General features: G+C 38.9%; 1 protein-coding gene across 1 annotated transcript in view; it reads left to right on the top strand.

The window, feature by feature from the left end:
• Window positions 1-15075, top strand: part of PRKCI (protein kinase C iota) — a 156242-nt gene extending 141167 nt beyond the window's left edge. The window contains exon 17 of the mRNA XM_007946659.1: window positions 14988-15075. Within this exon, the coding sequence (XP_007944850.1) occupies window positions 14988-15075 (88 nt within the window). The remainder of the gene's footprint in view (window positions 1-14987) is intronic.
• Window positions 15076-24976: the final 9901 nt, after the last annotated feature.

Here is a 24976-nt window from a genome sequence, read left to right as displayed (position 1 = left end):
TCCCTTGTTTCTCCTGCTTTATCTTGCTTCTTTGTGTGGACTGTGATGCTCTGTTGTCTCCAAGGCATTGTGACATTTTTGTGTTTATATTTAATTGGTGATTTTATGTTGGAGTGACTTGCCCGCAATTTTTGTTTTCTTTGTTTGTTATCTACGTAAGCAGGGGACTGTGCTGTGCTCCTCTGTTCACTAGTTGACAGCACTTACACACTCACACCTGTCTCCTTTCCTGTTCTCAGCCTCTCATATGCCCCTGCTGTCCTTGGCAAACAGAGCCTATTCTTAGGTCCCTGGAATCCGAATGAGAATACTGTCACTTTAATATCCAAAATGGCTGCCATTTGTAAAGATTCAAAATGGCTGCACCCTTGGTCACTTTAAATATCCAAAGTGGCCACCACTTGTAAACATTCAAATTCAAATTTATAAACATTCAAATTCAAAATGGCTGCGCCCTAGGTCACTTTAAATATCCAAAGTGGCTACCCCTTGTAAGCAATCAAAATGGCTGCACCCTCCGGACAGCAAATGTCCACAGCTCAGATTGTCTCTCTCCTTGCTGTTTCCCTTGCTAGTCATAGGCCACCAGAGCAGTCATCCCTGCAGCTCTTGGTGACCAGAGCTGATCTTTAGGTCAGTTTTTAGGTTCCAACACCACTTGGAAATATTCAAGCTTTTGGTCCTGTCAGAGTAGCTGACAGTCTGTAGCTCCAGCCATCTCTGTACTCAATGTTTTCATTCAGGTTTTTCCACTAGTTGGTGCCTAATCCACCTCTGTATAGTTCCTTTCAAAGCTCAGGGCTCCGGGATTATCTTCTGTATCTCTGTCAATTGGTTTCTGTTTTCTTTGTTGAAGAGGTCTGTGTCACTTGTCTGCTATTCCTCCATTTTACTGGAAGTCCCCTAAAATGTTTTTGTGTTTATGTTTCAGCTTTTAAGACTATAGGTTAGGTTAGTATGGAAGTATTTTAATCATGTTCCTATCATTATAGATTCATGGTGTCTAATCTCCTTAGGCAGTCATTTTACTTACTTCTTATTTATTCTTTACGCAGTCTTCAGAGCAGGTATTCCAAACTCTCACTGTCTTAGACCTTCAATCCTGCCCCTGTGCCCCCATCATTCTTAATGGGTTAATGTTGCCTTAACTTGACAGCAGTGATTGAGGCCTCTGGTCTAAACTTTTTACTTCCTTTCCAACTGTCACAAGACTACCTTACACCTCAGAATTGTTCTCTAACTCTTCTCCTTTTATCATCTTTTTCTTTGTCATCATTTTTCTAACCTTTGTCATCTTCTCTATTCTTGGAAGGCTATCCCTCTGCTAGAAAGGCATGGAGGCCAGATCTTCTGACCTCCTCTAACCCCACAAGAGGAAGACACAATCATCATCAATAGTCCAAGGCCTATTCCTGTCAGGCCAGACATGCTGCCTCCCTCCAGCCCTTTCACCAACCCTGACACCAGCAGTTCCTCCCACAGCACTCACTACTTTTCTGCTGGGTTCAGTAATTCACTGCAGTGGCCACACAAAACTCACAGATTATGGGGTTTATTAGGGAAGCACCAGGCTACAATTCAAGTTCAGGAAAAAAAAAAAATGCTTAGTCTCTCTCCCAGCCCAGTGTCTCTCAGCCAACAGTCTCTCACAGTCTCTCTCCCAGAGCAGTGCATGTCCCTCGGTGTCTCTCTCTTGGTGTCTCTCTCAGCAATGCGTGTCTCTTGCATCTCTTTTCCCAGCAGCACATTTCTCTCAGGGGTACGTCCTTCCTCAGCCAGCAGTCAGAGAGAGTGTTCTGCCTCAAGGAGGCCTCCTCATGAGTTCGGCAGAGTGGCCAAACCAACCAATCATAACATCAGAATTCTAAGCACCTGAGAGAGAGTGAGTTTCCCAGAACATTGTGTTGTGCCACTCCCAACAGAAATACCCCAGGTGGATAACATTTACAATCAGGAGCTCCTCAGTTGCTCATTCCACCACTGAATTTTCAAAGACTTATGGGTAGAAAAGCCACACTAAGTAATATACTACACTGCAGGCCACCCGCTCACTTTTCTAGCCATTATCCCTTTTGTACTTCAAAAATTCACATCCCCTGCACCATCAGTTTAAGAATAACCACACGCATGAAAGCGTGTAAGCCAGCCACTTCATGCCTTTACCTCCCCCCATTTTAGAGAGCCAATTTCTAATTTGCCCATCCCTATGAAACCAGTACTCTGAGGAGACAAGCATGGTCCTTTCTCTCTGGAGAATCTTCTGTTCTGCTTGGAAACTTCAGGCATCTGGATCCATAAACAAACAAAGTACAGCCCAGCGCGAGCCATCAAATTGCAGCAACTTAACACCAGCTAATTGTCAAACATCTTCCTCTTCATTTGATCAGGTTCTGGTCAGCTCAACCCTAGCCATCCCAGTTAGGTCATGTGTACCAGCTGCCACAGTTGGGAGTCACACTCTTGCCTTCACTTCAGACCATCTAGCACCTGCTCTCACATCTTCGGTCCTCAGGGACTATTTCAGTGCCCGTAGGCTCACAGTTCATTGCACTTCCGACCAGCCAGCCCTTCCTCTCATAGGCCTCTGTGGCCTAGGTTATAAGAGTACCAAACTCAGCCCATTTCTTCTTTGCTGCACTTCCCCCATTTCCACTCAGGTGGACCCAGGTGGTCGCAAGCGAGTAACATACAAGTTTACTATTCACTGGCTTCCTTTAACTTTCAGCCCTGGAAGGGGTTTCTCTCATGGACCATGACCATGACCAAAACCAGTCTGCTTGCTTGAAATTCAAAGAGCCAGTTATTTTTTTCCTCTTCAGGTCCTTATTCAAATGCAAATCTTCTGTTCCCTCAGTAGTACTGGGTGGGGTTCACCGCACCCTCTTATGCAAGGGGTACCCCTCCTGTTTTCCTAGATCTGTGTCCTTAGCTTCCTGCAGGATTTTATAGTGTTAGTTACCTCACTGCTCCACCTTCTTTAATCTCTCTCTTCCTAGTTTCTTTCCTTCTGCCTACAAACGTGCTCAGATATCTTTTACCTCTTTTTTTCCCCCCTAAATTTTAGCACTTCTTTGACCACCACATGTTTTTCTCACTTTTCTTTCATTTCAGGCTTTTTTAAAATTAAAAAAAAAAAAAACACAGAGTTCATCAATATCTTGAAAAAAAGATCAGCTTTGCTGGTCTCACAGAGCCTGGTGACACCCCTGAGACTGTGACCCTTCAGGTCTGGAACTGAACTCACTCCTATGGCTTCCAGCCAAACAATAGACAGGCATATGGGGGGTGGTGAACATTTACATCAGGCAGATATGCTCCTTGGTGCAATCAATCAATCAGTCAGTCATGGGAGAACAGAAGGGCAGTGTTTGCACAGGGAGATAGCTCATGGGGGCAGGAGTCCATGAGAAAGAAGGACACGGAGAAGAGATAACTACAGGGAGGACGTGGGAAGAGAGCTGTTACATTGCGGGGTATTGAGGTCAATATCATGTAATAGAATGTATGACTGCTGTATGGAAAATGAATTTGCTCTATAAACTCTCATCCAAATCACAATAAAAATTTTTTTAAAATGGAACAAGTGTTTCTGTACAAGCTCCATCCCATAATAATAATGGTATTTAAAAAAAAAAAAAAAAACAAAGTTCATAGTGTCCCAATGGGAAAAGAAAGAAAGAAAATAAGCAGTATCTCTGTCAGTTCTATTTGGTACAGTGACCATGTATTTCTTCCATCTTCTTTTGATACTTCCTGTGGCTTTCAGTATTTTGCCTGTAGACTCCTTCAGTATTGTAACTTGAGGCTTGAATCTTTCTTCAGTTCTTTCACCTTGAGAAATACCAAGCATGTTCTTCTCTTTTGGTTTTCTAGCTCCAGGTCTTTGTACATTTCATTATAATACTTTACTTTGTCTTCTCAAGCCCCTTTGAAATCTTCTGTCAATGTTCATCCTTTTGGTCAATGTTAGGAGGTAGCATATGATCATTGGTATTGAAGGAAAAAGTCCCAAGCTGTATTGAAGGCATCGGTGAAAAACAGGACTCCAAGACTGAGAAGCTGGACTATATACATGAAGAACATGGCATCAGGACTGGAGGAAGACTCATTAACAACCTGTGATATACAGGTGACACAACTTTGCTTGCTGAAAATGAAGAGGACTTGAGGCACTTACTGATGAAGATCGAAGCCTTCTGTATGGATTATACCTCAACACAAAGTAAACAAAAAATCTCACAACTAGATAAATAAGCAACATCATGATAAACAGAGAAAAGATTGAAGTCATCAAGGATTTCATTTTACTTGGAACCACAAACAACGCCCATGGAAGCAGCGGTCAAGAAATCAAACCCCATATTGCATTGGGCAAGTCTGCTGCAAAAGACCTCTTTAAAGTGTTAAAAAGGAAAGATGTCACTTTGCAGAATAAGGTGCACCTGACCCAAGCCATGGTATTTTCAGTCACCTCACAATACATGTGAAAGTTGGAAAATGAATACGAAAGACCAAAGAACTGATGCATTAAATTACAGTGTTGGCAAAGAATATTGAATATTCTGTGGACTGGCAAAAGAACAAATAAATCTGTCTTGGAAGAAGTATAGCCAGAATGCTTTATAGAAACAAAGATGGGGAGACTTCGTCTTACATACCTTGTTTCATTTATTTCTGCTCAAATCTTTATTATTTCTATTCTTCTGGTGACTGTAGACTTTTTGTTGTTGCTCTTTTTCTAATTGTTGGAAATGTTGGGTTAAGGTATTGATTTTGGCTCTTCTTTTTTTGAAATGTGCATCTGTTGCTATAAATTGCCCTCTGATCACTGCTTTTACTGTGTCCCAAAGATTTTTGTGTATGTTGTGTTTTCATTCTCATTTGATTCAAGGAATTTTTTATTTCTCCTATTTCCAGTACTTTTTGAGGAGAGTGTTATTCAGTTTTCATGCATTTGCTCTTTTTCCATTGGTCTTCCTAGTGTTTTCTAATTTTATAACATTGTGATCTGAGAAGATGCTTTGCAGTACCTCAGTGTTTTTAAATTTACTGAGGCTTGCTTTGTGGCCTAACATATGGTTAATTCTGAAGAATGGTCATGTGTGCTGGAAAAAATGTGTATTTTGTTGTTTTGTTGGGTGAAGTGCTCTGTAGATATCTATAAGGTCAAGTTGGTTGATTATAATGTTTAGTTCTTCTGTATCTTTGTTGAGTTTCTTTCCAGTTCTCTCTCTTATTGAAAGTGGTGTGTTAAAGTCTCCCACTATGACTGTGGAATCATATATTTATCTTTTCAATTCTGTTAAAGTCTATTTCATGTATTTTGGGGCTCTTTCATTGGGTGCATAGATATTTATTATGGTTATGTCTTCTAGATCTCATGATCCTTTAATCATTATATAATGTCCTTCCTTGTATCTTATGGTAATTTTTGTCTTAAAGTCAATTTTATCAGAAATTAATATTGCCACTCCTGCTCTGTTTTGCTTGCCATTTGCTTGATATATGTTTTTCTGACCTTTTTTGTTTAGTCTGTTTTTGTCTTTGTGTCTAAGGTGAGTCTCTTGTAGAAAGCAGATTGATGTGTCATGTTTTCTTATCCAGTCTGCAACTCTCTGTCTCTTGAGTGTAGCATTGAATCCATTGCCATTCGGTGTCATTATAGACAAGTATGAATTTATTTATCTCATCTTGTTATATTTTTTTTGTTCTGTTTTGTTTTTGTGGTGTTGCTGATTTCTTTGTTCCATAGAGTTTTCTGTGCTGAGCTCATTTTCTTTATAAGTTGTATTATCTCCTTCATTGCTACTGTTTTAGTATCTGCTAAGTATTTGTGCTTGTCTTCTTTTTTATTTAGATACGAAGGTTTATTATTTTTCTTTGACATTACCCTATAATTTAAAATTTTCTTCCCAAGTTTAGAACAGTCTTTTCTGTCTCACACTTGTCTTGACTTCCTCACCATTTAGAAGTTCTGTAACCACACTATTCCCTCTTTTTGGTTTGTAGTTGTCCTCATTTACCAATTGATGTCTCTGGTTCCCTGTTTGCAGTCTTATAAGCTTATTTCACTTTGGATACATCTATAACTGGGTTGGTTTCTGGGTTTTGTCATTATGTGTGTTAATCATCGGTTGTTGTTTGCTGTTCTTGGTTCTCCATCCAAAGGACTCAATTTAGCATCTTTTGTGAAGTTGGTCTGTGTGGTAGTTAAGTTTGTGTGTCAACTTGGCTAGGCCTGATTGAGTGGCTGGGCAGCTGGATGTAGTATTCCCCATGATGAGACTGGTAATCAACTCCGTGGTGGAATCTACTGTGAGCAGCTGAATAGCTGTATATAAGAAAGGAGAAGCCTTGGGGAATGGTCTCTAGCTTATGGCATGCTTGGACCCTGCATGTAGCCATGTCATTGTTCAGCAGCCTGCCATGCTCTGCCGACCTTGGGACTTAAAGTGGATTTGAATTAATGGCCTGCCGTGTGGTTTGGTAACATTGGGACTGTGCCATTTGTCGACCTTGAGCTTGTTAGCCTCAGCAGTGAGTAGCTTCCTGAGTGAATAGATGCCTCTAGCTTCAGTGGGCTGGGAGCAAGAGGCAGAGCTGAAGCCCAAGGTCAAGGGGCTTTCACACAGCACCTAGAACTTGGCACTTCGGACTTGGACTTAAAGCCTCCAAACTCTGAGCAAGAATAAACTCCTGTTTGTTAAGGCCATCCCATTTGTGGTATATTCTTGTCAGAGTGGCACTAGATAACCAGAACAGTCTGGTTTTAACAAACTCCTTTAATTTCTGCTTATTTGGAAATCTCATAATTTCACCCTCATATCTGATAGACCGTTTTGCCTGGTATATAATTCTTGGTTGGAATTTTTTTTCTTTCACAGTTTTGTATATATATCATCCTATTGCCTTCTCACCTGAATGGTTTCTGCTGAAAAATCTGAGCTTAGTCTTATTGGTTGCCCTTTGTTTGTAGGTAACTTTTCATTTTTCCCATGTTGCTTTTAGGATTCTTTGTTTTTGGTTTTGGTGAGTTTGATGATGTTATGTCTTGGTGATTTTCTTTTGAAGTCTGTCCTCTTTGGGGTTCATTGAACTTCTTGAATGGATATATTCTTGTCTTTCATTGTATCAGGGAAATTTTCTTCCAACATGTATTTGACAATTTTCTCTGTGGTCTTATCTATCTCTTACTATTTTAGAATTCCAGTTACATGAAGGTTATTCCTCTTGATGGTTTCCACATAAATTTTAGCCTTTATTATGTTTTGATTTTTGTCTGACTGATCCGTTAATAAAGTAGTATTGAGGTATTTGTTTTCAGTCTCATTAATTCTGTCTTCCATTGATTGAATGCTACTCCTTTTTTCATTCTATGTGTTATCTATTTCTGAAATCTTAGTATTAATCTTCTGGATTTCTGTTCATTGTTTTTGTATCATTTCTAATTTTTTGTTTATTTTGTCAATTTGTTCTTATATTGTTTTCTTAAATTGTTCTAGAGTTTTTTTAGTGCTTTCCTTGATGTTGTCAGTGTTTTCCTTGATCTGTCTCTCAATCCATTCAAGGTACCCAAATATAATTCTCTTGCATTCCTTATCAGGGAGTACCAATGCCGCTTCTTCCTTGGGGATGTTTTCTGGGTTTGTATACTGGTCCCTTATTTCTATTGTTTTATCTTGCTTTTTTGTGTGGACTGTGATAGTCTGTTCTGAGACATTGTATTTGTATTTATATTTAACTTGTGATTGTATGCTAGTGTGATTCATGCAAGATTTTCTTTTCATAGGTATATCTGTGTGAGCAGGATACTGTGCTCTTCTATTCACTAGTTGTTAGCACTTAGGCACTCACCACTTGTCTCCTGGTGGGTGGGGTAGAGAATGAGAGTGTGTGCACATCTCTGTAACCACTGTCATCTTTTTCTCCCCCATGCTCCTGAGACCAGGATGCTCCATGGTTCTATTCATGACAGCTTTCTCTTTGCAATGCGCATTTGTTACTTGGAGATTTAAGCCAACTGATATCTGGCATAGATACCAGCTATTTACATGACTCTTAGCAAAATCCGCAAACAGTTAATGACCAAAAGGCACTATGCTATGTATTGAATATTCAAATCTCACAAATTTCCCAAAAAGCATGTCTAGTAGAAGAGAGAAGAGATGTACCAAATCTCTGTTTGACTACATAGTATATTAGAAACCAAACCACACCCACTGCCATCTATTTGATCCAACTCATAGTGATCCTATAGGACAGAGCAGAACTGCCTCATGGGGTTTCCAAGGCTATAATCTTTATGAAAGCAAACTGCCACTCTTTCTCCCATGGAGTTGCTGATGGATTCAAACCACCAACCTTTTTTGGTTTGCAGCTGAGTGCTTTAACCACTGTACCACCAGGCCTTATTGTCTTTAGAAAGAATTCTGGATTTAATCAAAATATAGGACTTTGAATCTCAACTCTACCTCTCCTCAATTTGGTAATCCCTGGTGTGAATTGCTTAACTTCACTGGGCCTGTTTCCTCTTGTATGCCCTACCTCACAAGGTTGCTATGAATGTTAATGACAGATGGTTTCTGAAGCACGCAGCCCCAGCCCTGGTTCCTCTCCTAAGCTGCACATCCATCTGCTTGCTTAACATCTCCTCCAGTTTGTCACACAAGCACCTCAAACATAGTACATCTAAAATCAAAGTAGTAACCCTTTATGATCTCTTTTTCTATTGTTTTCAGTCATTTCCTTGTCTTTACCTATTTCTGTTCATTCTACCACTATGTATCCCTGTCATTCAGGTTCATTCATAACTTCCTTTTCCTTATGAGACTGTCCTACCTACAGTTGTCAAGTCCTTGCCTATTTTTTCTTTATTTCAACACTTGCATCAGATACTTGCTTTCTATTCTCATTGCCATAACTACAGTTCCAGTCTCTTTCAAATCATATCTGGAATATTGCACCAGCCTCCTAATTGGTCTCTTTGACTCCTCTTTACTTTGAAGCCTGTTCTGTATGCCTCTTACAGGTAATGCTTGAATTCTTTAGCTCGCTAAACCAGAAACCTTCAGTAATTCCTACCTTACCAATCAGTTAAAATCTATCATGTAGGCTAGCATTAAGTTTCTAGCTAGATCTCTCACTGTACACACAAGCATTGTGTTTTCATCAGTCTCAGTTACTACTCATTTTGTGATAGTTTGCTGTAACCTTGGTTTATGCTGTTTCCTCTATATTCTGCCATCGTTTTTACCTGTTGAAATCTTCCCTGTCTTTCAGAGCCACGCAATCTAATCAGGTTGAAATTCTGTAGTGTAAACATTACTGGCTCCTTTAATCTAACCATTACTTACCTTTCCAGCATCATTTACCATTTAACAGCCTTCTATTCTTATACTCCAACTCTAATAAATTACAGCACTTGTATGTCTTTATTTATCCAGTGCTGCTATAACAGAAGTACCACAAGTAGATGGCTTTAACAAACAAATTAATTCTCTCACAATTAGGAACCTGGATGTCTGAATTCAGGGCACCAATTTTAGGGCAAGGCTTTCTCTGTTGGCTCTGGGGAAAGATCCTTGTCCCCATTCAACATTTGTGATCCTGGCATTCCTTGAGATCTCCATCTGTCTTGGCATCAGTCTTCCCTGGGTCTAGGAGGTTCTCAGCACAGGGCCCCTGAGTCCAAAGGACCCACTCTGCTGCTGCCTCTTCTTTCTTGATGGTAATAGGTCCTTCCCTCTCTGCTTGCTTTCCTCTCCTTTTATCTCTTGTAAGATAAAAAGTGATGCAAGCCACACACACACACCCAGAGAAACACGCCTTAGATTAGGGCTGTGACCTGAGTAAGGGTGTTACATTCCACCCTAATCCTGCCTCATTTACATAACAAACATAATCTAATTCTCACTAATACAACTTTATTCTGCCTCATTAACAGAGATCAGGGTTAGCACATCACAAAATGGAGAATCATTACATCAGACCACAGAATGGAGGACAGCCACACAATACTGGGAATTATGGCCTAGCCAAGTCAACATATATTTTGGGGGACATACAATTGAATCCATGACATTGCATTTCCCCAGACCTTCCATAATATTTCATAATTCTATTCAGTAACTGTTTATGGAATGAACACTGTCTTCTTTGACTTCTCAAAGTAAAAGTTACTCCTTTCTTTAGAGCTGTGGTTAGAACAGGACTTACTTGGCCTTTATAAAAATTATTAGGTACTGACTTCCGGTAAGATGGAGGAATAGGCAGATAAGTGACACAGACCCTCTTCAACAAAGAAAAGAAAAACCTATTGACAGAGGTACAGAAGATAATCCTGGAATCCTGAGCTTTGAGAGGAACTATAAAGAAGTGGATTAGGCACCAACTACTGGAAAAACCTGAACAAAAACAATGAGTACAGAGATGGTTGGAGCTGTGGACCGTCAGCTACTCTGATGAGACCAACAGCCTGAATATTTCCAAGTGGTGTTGGGACCTAAGAATTGACCTAAAAGATCAGTCCCGGTCACGAAGGGCTGCAGTGACAATTGCTCTGGTGGCCTGTGACTAGCAAGGGAAATAGCAACAAGGGAGACAACCTGAGCTGTGGACATTCTGCTGTCCGGAGGGCGCAGCCATTTTAATTGTTTACACGTGGCAGCCATTTTGGATATTTAAAGTGACCAAGGGCGCAGCCATTTTCAGTGTTTACAGGTGGCAGCCATTTTGGATTTTAAAGTGGCAGCATTCTCATTCGGATTCCAGTGACCTAAGAATAGGCTCTGTTTGCCAGGATCGGCAAGGACATACAAGAGGCTGACAAATGAAAAGAAACAGGTAGTGAGTATATAAGTGCTGTCAGCTAATGAATAGAGGCGCACAGCACAGTACCCTGCCTGTATAGTTGACATGCAAACAAAACAAAACGAAAATTGTGAGCAAGTCACTCCAACATACGACCACCAATTAAATATAAACACAAAAACGTCATAATGCCTTGGAGACAACAGAGAATCACAGTCCACACAAAGAAGCAAGATACAGCAGGAGAAACAAGGGACCAGGATACAGACCCAAAACACATCCCTGAGGAAGACACAGCATTGGAACTCCCTCATAAGGAATTCAAAAGAATTATATTTAGGTATCTTCAATGGATTGAGAGACAGACTAAGGAAAATGCAGACAAAACCCTAGAAGAATTTTGGAAGAAAATACAAGAACAAAATGACAAAATCAATGAAAAATTAGAAATGATTCTAAATCTACAGATAGAAATCCAGAAGATTGTCAGAATTGTCAAAAATAAATAACACATTGAAAGGGCAAAAGTAGAATTGATGCAATGGAAGACAGAATTAATGAGATTGAAGACAAATATCTGAATACTCTATGGAAAGGGATCAATCAGAAAAAAGATCAAAACAAAATGAAGAAAGCCTAAGGTTCATGTGGGAGACTATCAAAAGGAATAACCTACGTGTCATTGGAATTCCAGAACAGGAAGAGAAAAATGAAACCACTGAGAAAATTGTTCAAGATTTGTTGGAAGAGAATTTTCCTGGTATGATGAAAGATGAGAATATATCCATTCAGGAAGTCCAGCGAAGCCCAAACAGGATAGACCCCAAAAGAAAAACACCAAGACATATCATCATCAAACTCACCAAAACCAAAAACAAAGAATCATGAGAGCAACACAGGGAAAAATGAATAGTTACCTACAAGGGGCAACCAATAAGATTAAGCTCCGATTTCTTGACAGAAACCATGCAGGTGAGAAGACAGTGGGATGATATATGTAAAACACTGAAAGAAAAAAATTTGCAACCAAGAATTATGTACCCAGCAAAATTGTCCCTCGAATATGGTGAAATTAGGACATTTCCAGATAAGCAGAAACTAAGGGAATTTGTTAAAACCAGACCAATCTTACAAGAGATGCTAAAGCCAGCCCTTTGGACAGAGAAGCAACAACAGCCAACAACAACTAACCATTAACACACATGATGATATAACCCAGAAACCAACCCAGCTGTGGAAGTATCCAAAGTAAATAAGCCTACAAGATTGTAAACAGGGAACCAGAGACACCAACTGACAAATGAGGACAACTGCAAACCAAAAAGAGGGAAAAAAAATCTGTGTCGTTACAGAACTTCTAGATGGTAGAGAAGTCAAGACAACTACAAGGTAGAATGGACTGTTCTAAACTTGGGAAGAAAACTATAAATCACAGGGTAACCTCAAAAAAAATGATAAAACTTCACATCAAAAGAAAAAAGATGGACCAGCATAAATATTCAGCAAATACTAAAACAATAGCAATGTAGGAAGTGATAACATGATTCATAAACAAAACAAGCCCACATAGAAAATTATATGGACCAAAGAAATTGACACAATGAAAAAGCACATGACGAAGCAACAAATTCATATTTGTTGATAATTACATATCTGGCAAGGGACTTATCTGTAAGATTGATGGAAAACTCTAATTTGTCAACACCAAGGAATTAATCCAATTGAAAAATGGGCAGAAGACATGAATAGATACTTCACCAAGGAGGATATTCAGGTGGTCAGCTAATACATGAAAAGATGCTCACAATCATTGGCCATCAGAGAGATGTAAATCAAAACAACAATGTGATATACCATCTCACCCCAGCACTGATGGCAAGGTTCAATGAGACAGAAAATAACAAATGCTGGTGGGGATGTGGAGAGATTGGGACTCTCATACACTGCTTGTGTGACTATGAGGTGACACAACCACTGTGGAAAGCAATATGGCAATTCCTTAGAAAGTTGGAATTGGAAATACCATTTGACCCAGCAATCCCATTACTAGGTATATATCCTAGAGAGGTGAGAGCCAGGATAGGAACAGATACATGCAAGCTCATGTTCATCACAACACTGTTTACAATAGCAAAAAGATGGAAACAACCTACGTGCCCATCAGCGGAAGACTAGATGACCAAACTATGGTACATACACATACTGGAATGCTATGCAGCACTAAGGAATAAAGTGGAATCTGCAAAACACTGCATAATATGGATGAACTTGGAGGACATTATGCTAAGTGAGATAAGTCAATTACAGAAGCACAAATATAATATTGGTTCGTTCTTGTCGAGGGTCAAGGAAAGGTTTATATATGGAGGGAAACTTTCTTTGTTGGTTGCCAGGGGTAGGAGGGGAGGAGAGGGAACACTGCAAAAAAAAAAAAAAGCATTGACCCATGTCACTTTAGTTTTGTGTATTTCACTGTGCATGAATTATATTTCAATAAAACGCATTAGTGGCCCTGGCCCACCAAGAAAAAAAAAAATTAGTAGGTACTGATTTCTCTTGTAGCTTTCTAGTTTATGAGTTACCTTTCTCTTGTGTGTGTGTGTGTGTGTGAGAGAGAGAGAGAGATTTGGGTGAAAGTTTAGAGAGCAAATTCATTTTCCATATAGCAGTTAATATACATTTTGTTTCATGACATTGACTGCAATTCCCCACAGTGTAACAGCTCTCTGCCCACTTCATCCCTGCAGTTACCTCTTCCCTGAGTCCTCCTTTTCTATGCATTCCTTCCCCCTGAGCTGTCTCCCTGTGCAAATACTTACCTTCTGTTCTTCCATGATTGATTGTTCTAAGGAGTGTATCTACCTGATGTAAATGTTCACCCTATATGCCTGTCTGTTGTTTGGCTGGAAGCCCCCAGAGTGACTTCAGTCCAGAACTGAAGGGTAACTAGAGGCCATAGTCTTGGTGACCTCACCATGCTCTTTCAGACCATTAAACCTGCTCTTTTTCATGATTTTGAGTTTTGTTCCACTTTGTTCTCCTACTCTATCCAGGATCTCCCACACTGATTCTTTTCCAAGTGGTTGACAGTGATACCTGGGCACCATCTAGTTCTTGTGGTCTCACAGTCATATAGGCTGACATTCACATGGTTCACTAGTCCCTTGGACTATTTATTTCCATGAGTCTTTGATTTTCTTCATTCTTCTTTGCTCTACCTTTCCTCTTTTTGAAGGAAGGAACTACATCCTGTGTAACTTTGTGCTTTGCAGTATGGCTGTTGTTATTGTTGTTAAGTGCCGTCAGGTTGGCTCCGACTCATAGCAACCTTATGTACAACAGAATGTAACACTGCCCAGACCTGTGCCAGCCTCACAATACTTGCTATACTTGCTATGAGCCCATCCTTGCAGCCACTGTGTCAGTCCATCTTGTTGAGGGCTTTCCCCTCTTTCGTTGATCCTCCACTTTACCAAGCATGACATCCTTCTCTAGAGAATCGTCATTTCTGACAACATGACCAAAGTAGGTGAGATGAAGTCTGGCCATTCTCGCTTCCAAGGAGCATTCCAGCTGCACGTCTGCCCTCAAAGAAGTGCAGCCAGAATGCAGTATAGCATATAAATTTAAATGTTAAAATATTGAATACTACTCTAATTTTATATTAAACTAGAAGCCCTGTATAATAGAATCCCAATTTCTCCACTGCTTGTGACCCATATCTCCCTGTGGTGTTCTCTCCTTATTCCACATCTCTTAGTGTAATTATTCCTATTGGCTTTTCCTTTTGGCTAACTTCTGGGCCTTCTCTTCACAATCTTCCATCTGGCTGTTGAGATGACTACTAAATTGAATGCTAATTCAGACCTGGATGCTCACTTAAAATTAAGAATATTATTCAGGTCAAAAGTTAAGATTCACTGGATTGTGACAACCTGTGCCTTTATTTCCAATCTTTAAACTACCTGTTGGTTCTCAGCTTACTGTGGGATGGTCTTTTTTGATTTTTTAGTATGTTTTGTTTTTGATTCTTTTAGGTAATGTTTTAGGATTGACCTAAGAACTTGCAGTATTTCCCCCATAATTTTATATATTTTGTTGTTTACTCTTAGTTTATCATTTATACAAAAGGTTGAAGAAACTTGAGTATGAAAATAAATTTAATTTTCTTTCCACAGTGACATTGTGAGGAAGATTGACCAGTCTGAATTTGAAGGTTTCGAGTATATCAATCCTCTTTTGATGTCTGCAGAAGAATGTGTCTGATCCTCATTTGCCAACTATGCATTTTGCTTGTGTTGCCATTTAATGCATGGGTAAACATGCTACCAGCCTGGGGACAGTGGTCTAGATTTAAAAACTAACAAGTTTACCTTTGCCACCTATGTAAAAGCACTCAGTATCTTCTATTGTTGACTATGAGTCAGTTATTACATCTGAGTTTAACTATGAGAGGGAAAAAAAGCTAGTTCCCAGACAATCTGTCATGTTAAAATTTAGTTGTACTGCTTCTTCAGTGACCTACTTAAGAATTATGAACTTACCTGTTTTGTTTAAAGGAAATACTTGCCACTGCTTTAAAAGAAGTATATGTTGCATTGAGGCCTGTGGTGGGATTGCATCATAAGCCTCTTACAGTAAGTCATTAAGTATTTAATTTTGGAATAAAATATTAATTCAAAAATGCCTTTTTATGTTATCCATTAGTTCTCAAGTTCTTTATATTTAAAAATTCAGCTGGAAATTTTATCACTGCCCAGGATAATTAAGTTATTGTTTTTAGGATAACAATTATTAAATTGATATTAAAAGATGTTACTTGCATGGAATTGGAGAACACAGATTGTCTTTGAGTGAAAAAATAAACACATTTTCTTAAGATTCAAATTCTAAGTCATTAGCTATTTTTAAGAAGCTTGCACAAGTGGTTTATTAGTTTATTAAGGGAGTAGCTTGTGAGCTTGTTCCTTTAACCAGAACTTAACTTGGAAAGGTAATAAATGTGGCTCAGAGGACTCAGGATGCAGTTGAATGAAAATTTATCAGTATATGGAAAGGAAAAATAGAAATTTAAAATAGATACATAAAAGTATCATGGTGCTCTTTATTTCCTATTGGAGAGGAAATTCCACAGTTGTTTTATGTAACATGATTTACATAATGAGGAGCCACTCTCTTGTTACCAATCTGTACAAGCATATATATTCAGTGGAGGCAGAACCGATATTTTTTCCTCATATACAGGAAAAGTGTTTATGTTCTGAGTATCTTAACTACACGCAAAAACAACACATCATCCATACTTTGGGGCCCTATTTGTGTTTCATCAACATTTAAGAAAAATAATAAATGTGACTAAAGTACAGTTGTTCAATCTTATTGAAATTAAATTTTAGGGAAGTCTATCTAGTCTTAAATTCAGAATGATTTAAAAATTATGGGCATTTTCACATTATCCTTTTTCTTGTTTTGAAGCTACATTTTGTTAGAAATGTTAAGTTTTTCAAAGTTTCAGGCCATGTATTCTCTTTTCTTCAAATAACTAGATCTGAAAGCAATGAAAACCTAAAGGAAAATGTTTATCTATAAGCACATGTTCCTTTGAAAGGTATATACACGTTTCTTTTAATACCTGAAATTTGTTTTACAACTGAAAGCAGTACTGACATCAAATCATAAACTTACAGAGAATTTTAACATCTTACGTCAGAAATATGTTTATGATCGTGCTTTTAAGTGATGTTGTTTCTCCTAGGGCATTACTTCACAGATTGTGGAATGTGGAATAAATCACCTAGGCAGTTTGTTGAAAGTGCACACTGGACCCACTTTAGAATGCCAATGCGCCTTTAGACCTCATTTTAAGAAACACTTCTGTAGAGTTATTTTTTCTTTGTTCTGTGGTTAAATATTATAAAGAATATTCATGATAAAATATTTTGAGGAGGAATAAGTTGAGTTACTTCTTAAACAGACTTTGAATGAATGACTTCTTCAAGTTGGTTTTCTTCTCAAATTGAAAAAAAAAATCAGTTTTCTACTGATGTTCTCATGTTACAAATGATGATCATTTTTCTATGATAAGATTTTAACCATTCACATTGCTTTTTTGTTTTAAAATCTTTTTTTAACTAATAAGATTTAATGTGTATATTTTATAAAGAATTACATTACAAATATGTTTTTAATTGTATTTTGTTTTTGCAGTCTTTAAGTGCCATTCCATTTCTTTGTATATGATATAGAAGTTTTCTCAAAATACTCAGCAGGGGAGTAAGACAATGTTAGTCAGAATGGTTAGGATTTCAGTATTCTAAGAAAAAAATGTATTTTGCATATGCATGATATTTGTGGTCAGATGATGTTATGTGTATGCAGCCTGGATTAGGTATCAGGTATTATGCTTGTTTAGAACTGGTACGTTTGCATTTTTTTATTTTTTGTTTTTATTTTGTCATGTAGAATACTGCCCTGGTCATTATAATGTAATCTGTATTTACTTTTTTTTTTTTTTTTACTTTAAATTCTTTAAATAAAATGTTTACTGTCCATCTAGAGTGGAGCATTTTTAATATTACTTCAAAACCAAAAAACCAAACCCACTGCCATCAAGTTGATTGTGACTCATACCAACCCCCATTGAGTTTCTGAGGCAGTAAATCTTCACAGAAGTAGATTGTCCAGTCTTGCTTCCACTTAATATTTAGTGTATCAAAAGTTTGTATAAGAACAAAGTTACATCAAAATTTGTTTAAGAAGAAAAGTGAAAATTTTAGAGTTTGGAATTTTGTACTTCTGGTAGTGTTGATACTATATTGTAGACATTCACTCATAAATTAAAATATTCTCCAGTGTAATTTTAATCTCACCTTCCCATGCATCTTTTCTAGTGGGAAGCAAATGTAAGAAAGCAGCCACACACATAGAATATTCACTGGTTTTAAAACTGAGGCAAATTTAAACAACTTCAGAACAATTTAAACAAGCTCTATTTTCAGTTAGATTGTACAGCTATCTGTTGTACTCTAGAGTTCAGCAGGCTTTCAGCTATAGCTTGTGTACATAAGCAGTTCTAAGCTTAGTGTGCTGTGCTTACCAGCCACCTTTCCCATAACTCATTATTTTCTTCCCTTCACAAGGAGAGGAAATCTAAAGTACCTTTACTTTTTCTTAATTGACCTTTCAGAGAGAAATGGCCTGCACATTAAACCACCTGAAAACTGATCTGCATTTTCTGTATTATTTTCTCCTAATCTCAACTCCAGCATTAATGAAATGCTGTCCAGGCTTCTTGTACCAAATCATAAATTGTGGTTGTTTTCTTTAGTAAAGTCCCAAAACAAAGCCCAAAGAGGAGCTTGAAGCTTTAGGGACAGTTTGCATTAAGGCAGTTAGTCACTGGGGCAACTATGAAATTCAACAGTTTGGATTCTGGACAACACCTAGCAGTGAGCCATAAGGTATATTTGATGGTCCTCTTTCATAGGTTTACCTTCTTCTGCTCTGGACTTAAGGAATCACTCAAAACCTTGATGGTCTGTGTAGGTTTGTATCCGTAGTTAATTGTTTCTGACTTTACTGGAGTTGGGGTAAATTTCTGTTTTACAGATATTTCCAACATCCTCAATCTTTACAGACAATCTTTATCTCACTATCATGAAATCCTTGCTTAAATATCTGCCTCACTATTTTACTCTGCAAAGTGCTAGATCAAATAAAAAGACTCTTCCCTTGACATTCAAGATAAAGAATAGACATACTGAAAATGATACTTATCTTCACAACAGTCTAGTGATAATGCCAAATAAATGCTGTGTGGTCATTAATGGAACTTGTATATTATTATTATTATTTTACAATTGTGGTAGAATATGAAAGCTTTCTGAATTCACATATACACTATGAAATATTAGATGCCCGTACATACATAGGGAGTTCTAGTGGTGTAGTGCCTAGGGCATTTGACTGCTAACCAGAAGGTTGGAGGTTCAAACCCACCAGGCACTCCTTGGAAGGAAGATGGGACAGGCTACGTCCATAAAGGTTTAACTGCTCAGAAACCCAAACGGGGGTCGCTATGAGTCAGGATTGACTTGATGGCAGTGAGTATTTTTTTCTTTTTTTTTTAAGGAGCTCTGGTGGCACAGTGCCTAAAGCGTTTGACTGCTAACCAGAAGGTTGATGGTAGAAACCATCAGCTGCTCCATGGAAGGAAGAGGGGGCAATCTACTTCCATAAAGATTTACTGCCTCCAAAACACAATGAGGGTTGCTGTGAATTGGAATCTACTCCATGGCAGCGAATTTGGTTTTTGGTAGTGCTGTAGTGGTTAAGGCATTAGGCTACTAACCAGAAATTCAGTGTTTGAACCTACCAGCTGCTCCATGGAGAAAAGTTGAGACAGTTGCATCTGCAAAGATGTACAGCCTTGGAAACCCATTGGGGGTCACTGTGAGTCAGAATCAACTCGATGTCAGTGAGTTTTTGGTTATATATGTATAAAACCAAAAAAACCAAACTCATTGCCGTTGAGTTGACCCTCCTTGGGTTTCTGAGGCAGTATCCCTATGGAAGTAGATTGCCCAATCTTCTTTCCAAGGAGTTGCTGGTGGGTTTGAAGGCCAGCCTTCTGGTTAGCAGTCAAATGCCTTAGGCACTATGCCACCAGAGCTCCCATATATGTATATGTAAAATAAATCCATTGCTGGTGAGTCAGTTCTGATGCATAGCGACCCTATAGGACAGAGTAGAACTGCCCCATAGGGTTTCCAAAGCTGTAAATCTTTACAGAAGTGAACTGCAACATAGTTATTCCCTGGAGGGGCTGGTGGGTCCAACTTCAAGTTTTAGCAGCCTAATACATATATACACACACACATACACATTACGAAGAAGATTTTTTTTGGCTTTTGTGCTGAGAAATAATTGAGTTTTACATGGGAAAGCAAGAGAAAAGTGTCAGACGCTTCTGCTTAGATCTTACACAGTCCATCTCTGAAATTTATCATTAAAATTTGTTCAGCTCGGATTTCAAGTTGTAGATGTGAAATGTAACGGTGCGACTGACCTTCATGTAGCTACTTGTGCCTTACTGGCATTAGCATTGTATTTTTATTCCAAAATTTTAATGGTTTTGTAAAAAACTGAAATTTCAAGTATGTAAGAATTAAATGGCTCTTTTGTATGATCTTTTACAGGACATATGAATGTTTAAGCCCATGCCAGATAGATTCACAACTTGAGTGAACATTAGCTCAAGTTTTTATTATCAGGTTAGCTAGTCAGAAGCAAGTGCTAATTGTGTAAGAAAGAGCCCATTGAAAGGCTATATAAAAAAGCCCTTAAAATATTAGATTCTTTGTTTTTCCAAAAATGAGAAGTACCGGGTCTCTAGAAGTACTGCCACTTAACCTGACTTTAAACTCCTGCAACAGAAAGTTACCTGTAATGTGGGTATATGGGTGTTTACCCTTGGTGACTTTTTACATTATTCATAACATATTTAGGAATAAAATCATGTCAAGGTAGTTAAGCCCATGATCCTAATTCTAACTCACATTTTATGGCCATTTTTACAGAAACTATTTTTAAGAAGATTTTTCTAAGTACTCAGCTTTGGAATTACTACTATTTAAATATAAAGATCATGCAAGAATGTGCATTTGTAAACCATTTTATTCAGGTTTAAGGAGCCACTCCTCGGAAGGAAGGTTGGGCAGTGATACCGCCTGGGCAACCCAAGGAGGGGTCGCTATGAGTCGGGGCGACTTGACAGCACATAACAATAGCAACAACAAGGAGTGCCTGGGTGGCACAAACAGGTTCAGTACTCAACTACTAACCAAAAATGTGGTGGTTCAAAGCCACCCCTAGGTGCCTTGAAAGAAAGGCGTGGCAGTCCAGTCTGAAAGATCCCAGCCGTTGAAAACCCTGGGGGCACAGTATACACGGAGGCTCCAGAAGCTGGACTTGATGCTGGCAGCTGGTTTCGGTTTGGTTTTATTCAGGTTTACCCAGTATGAAATTTTCTAATGAGGCAATCAGAATTAATGTGCCAAAGGCTTGACACTTTGCTAAATTATTCTTTAAGTTTCAAATTTAATTTATATATTGGAGGCTTCACCATGCATCTAACATCATGCTAATTCTGCAGGATTTGGAAGTTCCATCTTAAAAGAATCTTTTTATGATAGAAGGAATAAATGCATTCCAGAAAATTTGGCTTGAGTTTTAATAAAAAAAGTCTGTGTGTATGTTATCCCTCTAAATAGGAAATATTTTCCTGTGATTAAAATGAAAAAAATCAACGTTCTTACCCAGTAATGAGGTCTGAAACATACGGAGATACAGGGTGAGAAGGGTGGGGAAGAGAGCCGTGTGTCATGTCCAGTTCTCTCCGAATTGTGGGTCTGTCTGCTTCACCACCACCAGGGGCCAGTCTCTTACTGTAATAAAGGTCAGAGTTAACCAGGAGCTTAGACCTCTAGACATAGCAATATATTCATTACAGACCCATTACCAAGAGGTTCCATGGTTTTTATCAGCCCTGACCATGTGTATTTTGATTTTATAAAATTATTAAAACTCAGTACTCCATTTCAACTGCTCTTCTGAAGGAAATCTCAGATATGTTATCTGGAAGTCTGGCAAGTTCGCATAGAATTACTTTGCCTTCTTTAACCATTATTGAAGTTAGAACTTCCATATTCATTCAACACAAATGAGGTCCGACTGTGTGCCCCCACAGAGCACTGGGGATACATCAAGTAAAAGTCTAGTCATAACCATGTTCGTGACCCAGGTTGTTTCATGTTCTCACGGCACTTCTACACCAAGGAAGAACACCACTAGTTAAAAATAAAAGCAGCATCGATTATGATCGTTTAAATCTCTTACACAGGAATCCAATTAAAATCCAAGGAATTGTCCACATTCTTTAGTTGTGGGACTTTCTGTATCAAATTTCGTATCATGGTGAAATAGTGTTATTCAGAAGTAACTGCTTAATGGGCATGGAGTTTTATTTTGAGGCGATGAAAATGTTTTGGAACTAGACAGAGGTGGTGGTTGCACAACACTGTGAATGGACCGAACGGCACTGGAGTGTTCATCTTAAAGTGATTAACTTTCTGGTATGGGAAGTTTACCTCAAAAATTAAAAAAATGGTGTCATTCACAGATTTAATACATGCATGTTTGCAGACAGACTGTCCATTAAAAACATGATCTCAGAAGTTTCTTGACTAGATTGCTATTTCTCAAAAACTAATAAACACTTTTGTACGGGAGGGAAATAGATGAAATCATCAATATGTCAAGGAAAGGCATTTTCCTGCTAATCTTGCTGAAAATTTCATGCCCCCATGCCTCAATTCCCCGGCAGTCATTTACTTCATTGCCCAAAATAACTGATCGTACAATGTGCCGTAAATTGCATTAAACAATCTCACACTTTCTCCTTCACAGGTTTTTTCATCAACAACTTTTTTAGATTTGTTGTGTTGTTGACACCACTTTATAATCCGCACATTGTAACTTGGTAGTAAGTAGCTAGGAAGTATAAAATGTGCCCACTTACAAAGTATCGTTGAAAGTATTAGAGTGTTTTTGTATTATGAAATAGGGAAACCTTGTACCTTATATTTGTAATGAGCCCTCATGTTTTCACTTGTTTGATTTTCAGTGAAGCCAATGGAATTTAAGCTTCCCAAAGAAAGCTGCTTCTCAATGCATGTCCATCCAAATAGAAATATTATCTATGGATTACAGTAACTGACATGTGCCAGGCATGTGCTAAGCATTTTGCACACCTTGTTTCATTTAATCCTAATGCTCCTATCACGGTGTATCTCCAAGTACATCCAAAGGCATGTATGTCAGAATTTAAAATGTAGGCTTCTGAATCCCTCCCCAGTCCTACTGAACTGGAATCTTTGTGACTGGGGTCTGGTAGCACCTCAAACTAGTCTCAAGTTAAATTTTAAGAATCACTACCTTGTATTAATATATACAATGATAACTATTCTCATTCAAGATCCTGCTGTAAAAAAAAAAAGAGGTTTTTCAAATTTGCCCTAACATTTCAGTCTCCTTTGAGAACTCTCGCTCTCACACACACAAATGATGCACTTTTTTGGAAAAACTCCATCTTGCTTACTCCTCGAACGCTATCTCTGTGGGTCTGTCCAAGCCCTTAGTTCCTTCTCTGCAGCTACTTCTGTTGGCTTACCTGACAGCCTTTTCGCATTATGACAGACCCACAGCTGCCTCCCAACTGCACCCACTTCGCTTCACACTGCCCCTTGACGACTTTGGAAATACCACTGTCTGCCTTTCCCACTGAGCATTCTAAACCCTGCTACATTTGCACCCTGTTCAACAGCTGGAGCGCCCCACCCCTTCATATACTTACTTAGTAAATATTCATTATTGCGCAGCCCAGGACCCCTCTATTTTAAGTAACCAAAACTGTGGAAGCCCAGTGGCAACCATTCCTATGTGCAAAACACGGTGAGAGCCTGCTGATCAATAATCGTGTTGCTGGCCTTCTCACCTGTGACTCCCTCAGGTGAGGAAGTCGGGGATGTTGCTGATTTCTAGAAAACCAGTCCTCCTCCCCACAAAAAACACGTACCCCTGTTCCCCAGGTGGGGTTAGTTCTTTCAGTCATCTTGAGGTTGGTTACACCCACAGGCGAGTTATCTGAAGTGACGGTTCCAGGTATGCTTCCAGTAAGCTAGCTTCCCCTCTCACTCCTGTTCTGCCCTGCTCTTGCCCTTCCCAAACTCAACCTTTCACGCTTTCCTTCTGTCCTAACATTTTTCCTGTGCTCACTGGGACCCTCATTCCTCAGTAAAGGAGCATCTGCTTTCCTTCCCTGTGACTGTCCCCTGCAGACATTGCTTTTCCTGCCACCCCCTCAACTGGAGGCTGCTCATTCTGACGTTTCCCAGGTTTCAGCATTCCCCTGGTTCCAATGGCACTTTCATCCTATTACTCCCCCTCCTGTGTATAAAAACTTTTCTTTGGGGCTCATGCTATGTTGATCTGCCCTTCAGCAATATGCCACACTCCTAGTTATTCTGTTTCATTTCAAGAAGATTTGGCACCTGGCTCACTGGTTTGTCTACCCCAAGGCCTACCATCCTTGGTAGCTTTAATGTCTAAATGGACCAGGCATTCAACATCCAAATTTTGTCCTTTTTTCCTTCTTTTTGAAGAAATACTTATTTTAAAATTTGTTTTTGGTGGCAATATACACAGTCAAACATGCATCCATTCACAAATTCGATGACATTGGTTACATACTTCACGTTGTGTCACCCCATTCTTACCACCTCTACTTTATTGTTTCATCAGCACTAATTGCGGCTCTCTGCTCCTTAAAGTTCTCATCTGTGCTTGAGATGAGCTGTTTGTTGTCAACTGGAAGTCACACAGACACTTCTTTATAAGACCACAATGCTCAAGGCAAACGCTGTCCCTTCTTTCTTAACAGTCTTTTCTCTGCCATTTGTTCCCACCTAAGGACCTTAACACATGCCGTTCCTGTGCCTGGATTACTCTCCTCCTCACCTCCCCATTTCTCAGAGTGGGCACCTCATGTCCTTCAGGTATATGTCACTTCCAAGGAGAAGTCTATCCAAGGCCACCATGTCCAGTGGGTCCCTCCATTCTTTTCTATCATTTCACCTTCTTCATTTTCTTCATAGCACCTCTCACAATGTGTTAATTATATATTTGCTCGTTTATTTGATTACTGTCTTGTCACCTTCACCAATCTGTATGCTTGCTCCACAAGGACAAGGGCCATGTCGATTTTATTTACTATTGCAGTCCTAGTACCTAAAGCAATGCTTGCTTGGTACATAGTAGACACTCCAGAAACATTTACTAAATGGATGAATAAATGAGTGAATGAACAAACATTAACTCTGTGTATTGGACAGAGAGTGATCTCACTGGCTCATGGCTCTGCCATGAGTAGAGGTTGGCAGGGAAATTTTCACTGCTCCAGTTTGGGCTGAGGCTAAGTAAACAGTACTTTTAATAGACTCAGGTGATTTTTTCTACTTTGGTAAAGTTTGGAAAACGCACTAGGGGAAGGCCCTCACCTGCATATTTTATAGTAAATGCTGACTTAGGAGAGAGAAATGTTCTGCTGCAG

This window comes from Orycteropus afer, unplaced genomic scaffold, assembly GCF_000298275.1.
Source record: "Orycteropus afer afer isolate SDZICR_OR568_19922 unplaced genomic scaffold, OryAfe1.0 scaffold00168, whole genome shotgun sequence".
NCBI lineage: Eukaryota > Metazoa > Chordata > Mammalia > Tubulidentata > Orycteropodidae > Orycteropus > Orycteropus afer.
This window is presented reverse-complemented; position numbering and strand designations above follow the sequence as displayed.